This window comes from Hordeum vulgare, chromosome 5H (assembly GCF_904849725.1).
Source record: "Hordeum vulgare subsp. vulgare chromosome 5H, MorexV3_pseudomolecules_assembly, whole genome shotgun sequence".
In the NCBI taxonomy this organism is placed as follows: Eukaryota; Viridiplantae; Streptophyta; class Magnoliopsida; order Poales; family Poaceae; genus Hordeum; species Hordeum vulgare.
Genome location: NC_058522.1, coordinates 3,745,620 through 3,754,418, shown reverse-complemented (window position 1 = coordinate 3,754,418; position 8,799 = coordinate 3,745,620). Strand labels below are relative to the sequence as shown.

General features: G+C 58.4%; 1 protein-coding gene across 1 annotated transcript; it reads left to right on the top strand.

Moving 5' to 3' along the window:
• LOC123399520 (E3 ubiquitin-protein ligase WAV3-like) lies at positions 1 to 1,505 on the top strand. Its single transcript, XM_045093922.1, has 2 exons — positions 1 to 211; positions 318 to 1,505. The coding sequence occupies exons 1-2, from the start codon at positions 166 to 168 to the stop codon at positions 1,349 to 1,351; spliced, it is 1,080 nt and encodes a 359-aa protein (XP_044949857.1). The 5' UTR covers positions 1 to 165; the 3' UTR covers positions 1,352 to 1,505.
• Positions 1,506 to 8,799: the final 7,294 nt, after the last annotated feature.

Sequence of the window (8,799 nt, the reverse complement as noted above, 5' to 3'; positions counted from 1 at the left end):
TTTTCTTAATGTTGATAGATATCTTGTTGTTGGAATGTGTGTGTATATATAGAGGTATCCGTGCCCAGCTATCGATCACTCAGACAGACGAGCAACAGACAGACATAAGGTGTGCGGTGCTCTCTGCCTTGTTAGCAACCTTAATTAGCAGGAGCAGCAAACCCGATGGCATCGTTCGGCGACGATGAGAGGCCTCCTTCCCCGAATGCAGGTACAGCTAGCTAGCTGCTTAATTAATCTGAGATCCCAAATTCCCAATGCAATTGATTCATGAGGGAATAATGGGGTTATTGATAGAGGATTATATGCCTGTGCAGGGAGCAAAGATGGGATGGTGGCGATGGCAATTCGGGCGTACACCAAAAAAGACGTGGCGCTGACGGAGGACGCGGTGACGGCGATGGTGGAGATCAGGGCCACATCCTCCGCCGCCATGAGGGAGGGGCTGGACCTGGTAGCTGTGGTGGACGTGAGCGGCAGCATGGACGACGGGGACAAGATCGAGAGCATGAAGAAGGCCCTGCAGTTGGTCATCATGAAGCTCACCCCCATGGACCGCCTCGCCATCGTCACCTTCGACAGCACCGCCTGCAGGCTCAACCCGCTGCGCTCCATGACGCTGGCTGCCCAGACCGAACTCAGGGCCGTCGTCGACGGCCTGGCTGTCGGCAGCGGGTCCCACATAAAGGCCGGCCTTGACATGGGGCTGGCCGTCCTCGCCGGTCGTGTCCATACCGAATCACGCACCCCCAACATCTTCCTCATGTCAGACGGGCAGACGACCTCCGGTGACCTCACGGAAGTTGACCCCGGCGAAGTGGCCGTGTACACCTTTGGTTTCGGCGCCGGCGCCGGCACCGACCACAAGCTGCTGAGCGACATAGCCAGGAAGTCCACGGGCGGGACGTACAGCGCGGTGCCGGACGGGAACAACCTCAGCGCGCCCTTCTCGCAGCTCCTTGGCGGCCTGCTCACGGTGGTGGCGCAGGACGTCCAGCTCACGCTCGAGCCCAACAATGCCGACGGCGACCTGGACAAGATGACCGTGGCCCCCGGCACGGACTACACCACCACCACCGACGACAAGAGCGGCCACATCACCATCAAGTTGGGCACACTCTTCAGCGGAGAAGCGCGCAAGGTGGCCGTCAACTTCACGCTCAAGGACAGCGTCGAGACCGAGGAGTACGACGCCGTCTTGGCCGAGGCGCGGCACAGCTACGCCGGGCAGAAGGCGCGACAGGCTCCCGAGGCCTTCCTGATCGTGCGCACCCCAAACCCAAGCTCTCCCGTCGAGGAGCGCTCCGTGCAGGCCGAGGAGGTGCCCTCCGCCGACGACGATGCTGTCTAGAGGAGATGAAAGGCGACCCCTTCACCGACTTCAGCAACAAATATTATCTATCATTCCCTGTATTAATTTGTAGACTCCTTACTTTCCCACGCTTTTTCTATATCTATATCTATGTCTATATCTATACCTACCTACTAATAAAGCAAAGATAACTTCTGTCGTATGTCGTGGTTTTTTTTTACAAAAGTTCCCGCGTTCATGAGTATTCAACCCGCAGTCCTGTTTTAAATGGGTTTATGAGAAAATGTTTTTTTTTGCAAAAACACCCCTATGTTTTTTTGGAAATCAACCCGCAGTCCTAATACAGTACTAAAGCAGTTGTTGCTTCTGAAAACGCCCCCCTGTTTTATGGTTATTGAACCCGCAGTCCTTCGTGGAAAAAATGTTTCACCTTTTTATAAAAAAAAAACTCGGCAGCTTCGCTCCGGTGCATTCCGACGCTCCTCTTCTCCCCTCCCCCCTCCTTCTCCTTCCCTCGTCGCGCGGATCCGTCGACCGCCCCTCCTCCTCCTCCCCTCGCCGCGCGGATCCGTCGACCGCCCCCCTCCTCCTCCCCTCGCCGCGCGGATCCGTTGGCGGCGGGTCTATGGCGCGCTCACGGTTCGGCTTCGACCGACACCATCAGAGGCAGCAGACAAACGCGATGGCGGGTTCGCCGAGGAGGTCCGGGGCGCGGTGGCGTCGTGGGGCGGCGTTCCGACGAGACAGGCACAACCGTAGGTCGGGGATGAACGCCCCCCCCCCCCCCTCCCCGTTTCCCGGCCGAATCTGGCTCCAGCTTGAGGTCCGTCGAGCTGGAGCTCGCGAGGCGCGACCATGGCTCCATGGGGCAGCTCCTGAAGAAAAGAGAAAGAGAGATAGGGCGGTGATGAGGAGGAGAAGGAGAGAGAGCAAGGGAAGGAGAGGGAGAGGGCAGCGGGGCACCGGCCTGCTGGAGGACGCCGGCGGCGGGGTTGGCGAGGCATTGTGCGGCAGGCGAGGCCATGACTGCAGGCATAGCCAACGGCCAGGAGGTGCAGGTCGCGGCGTGTGGGGCTGCGGTTGCGAGCTCCGGGGCATCTAGCTGCGACGACACGAGGTGTGTGATGGTGGGCGAGGAGCGGTGCCGAAGTGTGGAGCCACGGCCAGATGCAGGCGCTGGGAGAAGAGATGTCGGGGGGATAACCCCGGGGTAGGCTCATCAAGCCTATTCCTTCATTTCCGGCCCAACGGACATGGACATAAGAAGATTCCCAAGGCCCAAGTCTTTTGGCCGGCTAGGCATCACCTGCCGGCTAGAGGACGAGGGGGCCACCTTTCTGGCCGGCCAGGCAACCCCTGCCGGCTAGAATCCTGGCGGCCTCCTCTTCGGAGCCGGCCTGGTCCCGTCAGCCGGACTGGGGAGGAGGCGGCCACACTTAAGTCGGCTGGCCAAGCAGGCTAGCCGGCCGAGGATCATAAGTCACATCAGATCGTAGGTTAGGAAGAGACCTCACGATTAAAGGTAGCTACGCGTCAGCAAAGGTACTGGATCAGGGCGCCCGGCAGGTACGAGCGTCGGCGGCCACACCGCTGACCTACCCCGGCTCTGATCCATCACCTAGCATAGTGTCAGACCGTCACACTCCCACTCCATTACTGCACTCGGCATGGGGAACAGTGGAGGCGGTCGTACTACCTGCCCATGAAGAATCTCGCGGGGCGACGCTTGACGTACAACGCGTGCTCAGCGTCAACCTTACGTGAGAGCCTCATTGGCCAGCCGGCGGGTCCCACAGGAAATCGAGACCATGTAGCCGGCGGGCCCCCCATCGACAAGACAAGACCCTTGTGGGGCCCTGGCCAGCCGGCGAAGCTGCCAGCCGGGTCCCACACTTGTACCCTTTATCCATATTGTAGGCCGGCGGGTTCGTCTATAAAACCCCCCGGTCGCCCTCCATGCAGGGGGGCCGATCCTTCACCAGTCATTCAACACCACACATTCACCAACCACAGAGAGAGAGGTAGAGACGAGCCGGCTGCTCCCCTCTTCCTCCTCCCAACACAGCTCCAGGAGCGACATTGTACTCTGTTCCTATACATCAAACACTCCGGCATGATTAGGGGTATTATCTCTACGGAGAGCCCTGAACCTGGGTACATCGTGTGTCCCATGCGTGTACCAACCTCGTTCCCAGCGCTCACCTTTGTCCCTTCGGTTCTCACCGACTTTAGCCTACCTACAAGCGCCCTGGCCGGCCCCGCGAGCTGGCTATGTGCGTCCAGAAGGCCGACGAACCCCTTCGCGACTACGTCACCCGGTGGACTGAGCTCCGTAACTCCTGCGAGGGGGTGCATGAGGTACAAGCCATCTAGTACTTCATTGACGGTTGCCGAGACGGCACCCTCCTCAAGCACAAGCTCATGTGCGCCGAGCCCACCTCTTTGGCGGTGCTCATGGCCAAGGCGGACAAGTACGCCACGGCTGACTCTGCAATGCGCATCAAGGTGACCGCCTCGGACAAGGTTGTACCTACGCCGGCTACTCCCAAGCCGGCTGGGGTAAAACCGAGGCGGCCAAAACAACTACAAGCGCAAGGCGGATCAGATGGATCCCCGTTCCAACAGCAAGTTGGTAGCCAATGTGGAGGGCGACGTGTCGGCTCCTCAAGCCGGCCCTCCACTAAAGCGTCCCAACCGGAGCAACCCCAACTGGCTGCCCAAGCAGTCCTTCGAGCAGCTGCTCGACGCCCCCTGCAAGATACATTCGGGGGCGCTGTCGTCTTCGCATACCCTTCGACAGTGCAGCGTTGCACGCCGGCTGTCGCAAGGGGATGGCCTGCCGGCTCCTCCGGGTGCACAGGTGGCGCCCCGTGCACCGGCTCCCAACCACGCTCCGCCTCCGCCACCGCCGCCTCGCGATGACGGTCATCACCCAGACGACTATCCTCATCAAGATGGAGCGTTCGTCGTCTTCACCAGCGAAGGCGACGGCAAGCACAGCCTGCGCCAAAGACGGCGCGAGGTAAACGCCACTGTCCCCCCGGTTCCCCCAGTACATGCATTGGTGTGACAAACCAATCACATGGAGCCGGGTGGACCATCCTGCGGTGATGCCCAACCCGGGATCATACACACTCGTCCTCGACCCCACCTTCGCTTCCAAAAGGCTCACCTGCCGATTCTCCCGGGTGCTGGTCGATGGCGGCAGCAGCATCAACATCCTCTACCTCGACACTCTCCTCAAGCTCGGGCTCAAGGAGACGGACGCCCTGCCAACCAGCACTGTCTTCCATGGCATCGTGCCTGGGCAGTCCTGCTCGCCTATCGACAAGATCCAGTTGGACGTCCTCTTCGGTGACAAGGCCCACTTCCGCCGAGAGTCCATATGGTTCGAGGTAGTAGACCTCACTAGCCCATATCACGCGCTGCTGGGAAGACTGGCTCTGGCCAAGTTCATGGCTATTCTACATTACGCCTACCTAAAGATGAAGATGTCGGGTCCCAAGGGCATCATCACTGTTGTTGGCGACTACAAGAAGTCGCTCGAGTGTGCCCAAGATAGCAGCCGGCTCGCCGACGCCTTGGTGATTGCTGAGGAGAAGCGGCAGATCGACCGGCTCGTGGCCCAGGCTACCGAGCAGCCGGCGATTCCTTCTCCTCCATCCCAATCGGCTGGCGAGGGCTCTTTCAAGCCGGCTAAAGAGACCAAGCAGGTCCCACTCGACCCGGCCAACCCGAAGCAGTGCGTCACCATCGGGGCTGGCCTCAGCCCCAAATAGGAAGGCGAGCTCGTCGACTTCCTCCGTGAGAATTGGAACATCTTTGCATGGTCCCCCAAGGACATGCCGGGTGTTCCGAGGAAGTACGCCGAGCACAAACTTCACGTGCGACCGGATGCAAAGCCGGTGAAACAACCTTTGCGTTGCTTCGTCGAGGGGACGGGGCGCACAATCGGAGAAGAGATCACCCGGCTCCTTGCAGCCGGCTTCATCATGGTGGTTTTCCACCCGGACTGGCTGGCTAACCCAGTCCTGTTGCTGAAGAAGAACAACACATGGCGAATGTGTATCGACTACACTAGCCTGAATAAGACCTGTCCGAAAGACCCTTTCGCGTTGCCTAGGATAGATCAAGTGATCGACTCCACTGCAGGCTGCGAACTGCTGTCGTTTCTGGATGCTTATTCAGGCTACCATCAAATCAAGCTGGATCCGGCTGATCGCCTAAATACCTCCTTCATCACGCCCTTCGGGGCCTACTGCTACACCACCATGACGTTCGGTCTGAAGAACGCAGGTGCGACATTCCAACGCTACATGCAGCAGTGCCTACTGCCACAGATTGGCAGAAACATCCACGTCTATGTGGATGACATCGTCGTCAAGACGAAGCAGCACGTCAGCCTCCTCGACGACCTACGGGAGACATTCGCTAATCTGCGCGAATACAAGATCCGGCTCAACCCTGAAAAGTGCGTCTTCGGGGTCACAGGCGGCAAACTCTTGGGGTTCTTCGTATCCGCCTGCGGCATCGAAGCGAACCCTGAGAAGATCAGCACCATCGAGCGGATGGTGCGGCCGGCTCGGGTCCTCGACGTCCAAAAGTTCGCCGGCTGCTTGGCATCCCTCAGCCGGTTCGTCAGCCGGCTTGGCGAGAAGGCCCTTCCACTCTACCAGCTCATGAAGAAGACGGCGAAGTTCGAGTGGAACGACCAGGCGTACGAAGCCTTCCGCGACCTCAAGCGGGTAATCTTGAGCCTGCCAATCTTGGCAGCCCCATCTGAAAGGGAACCCATACTCATATACATCGCGGCGACCACTCGCGTGGTCAGCGTGGTGTTGGTAGTTCAGCGTAAAGAGGAAGGCAAGGCCCTGCCAGTGCAGCGCCCTGTCTACTACCTTAGCGAGGTCTTGTCCGCCTCTAAGCAGAACTACCCTCATTAATCAGAAAATGTGTTATGGTGTTTACCTTGCTCTAAAGAAATTGAAGCAATACTTCCAAGAGCATGCCATCACTATGGTGAGCACCGCTCCGCTTTCAGAGATCATGGGTAACCGTGATGCCACGGGCAGAATTGCCAAATGGTCCATCGCCATGGCGAACCATGATATTCGTTACGAGCCTCGCACCGCCATCAAATCACAGGTGGTGGCCGACTTCTTAGTCGACTAGGCCGAGACCCAGTTCGAACCACCGCCTCCAGACTCCACGCATTGGCGGATGCACTTCGACGGCTCGAAGCTGCGGACAGGGATGGGAGCCGGCATCATATTGACGTCTCCGAAGGGGGACCAGCTCAAGTACGCTCTCCAGATCCATTTCGCCGCCTCCAACAATGTCGCCGAGTACGAAGCACTGGCTCATGGCCTCCGGTTTGCCAAGGAGATCGGCATCCAGCGACTCATATGCTTTGGCGATTCAGACTTGGTGGTGCAGCAGGTCTCTGGCGAAGGGGACGCCAGGGATGCCAACATGGCGAGCTACCGCTTCCTCATCCAGCAGCTCAGCGGCCCCTTCGAGGGTTGTGAGTTCCACCACGTTCCCAGGGCGGAAAATGAGGCGGCCGATACACTGGCGAAAATCGGCTCCACAAGACAGGCCATTCCAGCCGGCGTCTCCCTCGAGCAACTCCATAAGCCGTCTATCAAGCCATCTCCCGAGTCGGCATCAATCTTCGTACCGGCCGACTCTACGATACAAGCGCCGTCGGCTCCGCCACTTACGCCGGCTGCGCTGGCGGCACCGGCTCCGAATGCGGCACCGACTGAATCCACGGTGCAAGTGCCGTCGGCTCCACCAACCACGCCGGCTGCGTAACCTATACCGGCTCCATTGGTCCAGCCGACTCCAATGGTGGCACCAGCTACAACAACAACCCCGGCTCTATCCGGGCTCGAATCCTCCGAGTGGGTGGACGTCATGGAGGTAGACGATGAGCCGGCTGCAGTAATAGCACCAGAGACACCATCAAGTTCGGGGGCTGCAAAAGCCTCCAACAGTCAAGACGAAGCAGAGGCAACCCTTGTGTCGGCTCCATCATGGGCTCAAGCCATTCTGGCCTTCCTTCTTCGCGGCGAACTTCCTCAGAACGAGGCGGAGGCGAGACAGATCCAGCGCAGGTATGCCGCCTACGCCATCATCAATCGCGAACTAGTGCGATGCAGCGCAACCAGCATGTTCCAACGCTGCGTCGAATCACAAAAAGGGCAGGAGATCCTCAGAGACATCCACCAGGGGGAGTGTGGGCATCACGCCGCCTCCAGAACCCTGGTGGCCAAAGCATTCCGCCATGGATTCTACTGGCCCACGGCCCTCGAGGAGGCCGTGGATCTGGTGGACAAATGCGAAGGCTGCCAACGCTTCAGTGCACAAAGCCACATGCCGTCTTCGGCACTCAAAACCATTCCCTTATCATGGCCATTCGTCGTCTGGGGACTGGTCATGGTTGGGCCCTTCAAGACGGCTCGCAGAGGGATGACACATCTTTTGGTAGCCGTCAACAAGTTCACCAACTGGATCAAAGCCAGACCCATCAAAAAGCTTGACGGCCCCACTTCTGTCAGATTCATCACAGACATCTTTGTCTAATATGGCGTTCCCCACAGCATCATCACCGACAATGGCACCAACTTTGCCAAGGGCGCCCTGGTGCTCTACTGTTCCAAGGTAGGCATCCGGCTCGACTTGGCTTCAGTGGCACACCCTCAGTCAAACGGCCAAGCAGAGAGGGACAATGGCCTGATCCTAGCCGGCATCAAGCCAAGGCTGGTGGCACCACTGGTCAGGTCAACCGGCTGCTGGATTGAAGAACTGTCGGCTGTGTTATGGAGCCTCCGCACCACGCCCAACCGGTCGACCGGCTTCACTCCATTCTTTCTGGTATATGGGTCTGAGGCTATTATTCCCACGGATGTCGAGTTCGACTCGCCTCGGGTCACCCTATACATAGAAACGGAGGCAAAGGAGGCCAGAGAAGATGGTGTGGATCTCCTCGAAGAAGCAAGGGACTTGGCTTTGAGCCGGACGACCATCTACCAACAGAAGCTGAGATACTACCATAGCAAAAAGATCAGGCCTCTCTCTTTCAGGGAGGGAGACTTGGTCCTCAGAAGAATCCAGCGCACTGTCGGCCAGCACAAGCTCTCATCCCCCTGGGAGGGACCCTTCATCATCAGTAAGGCGCTGCACAACAACGCTTACTACCTGATTGACGCCCAAAAGCCAAGGAAGCGCAAGAGGGACGACTTCGGCCAAGAAACGGAACGTCCATGGAACGCGGCGTTGCTTCGCCCGTTCTATTGCTAAAAGGCAAAAGTCAAGAAAAGGAAAGAGCATGCACATGTATCTTCCTCCCTCTTCAGGGAACAACAAATGCGATAAAAAGAGCATGCTTCATGTTTCCTTTTATTGAGAGTTTTCACTCAGTGTACGCCCTCTCACACGCTTCATTAAGCTCGGGGGCTACACCGCGTACAACCTCTTGCTGG

Bases quoted from the DNA above. Each gene is read 5' to 3' on its own strand.
- LOC123399520 (XM_045093922.1), top strand. From the start codon at position 166: ATGGCATCGTTCGGCGACGATGAGAGGCCTCCTTCCCCGAATGCAG. The intron at 212-317 runs GTACAGCTAGCT...ATGCCTGTGCAG, and splicing joins GCCTCCTTCCCCGAATGCAG to GGAGCAAAGATGGGATGGTG.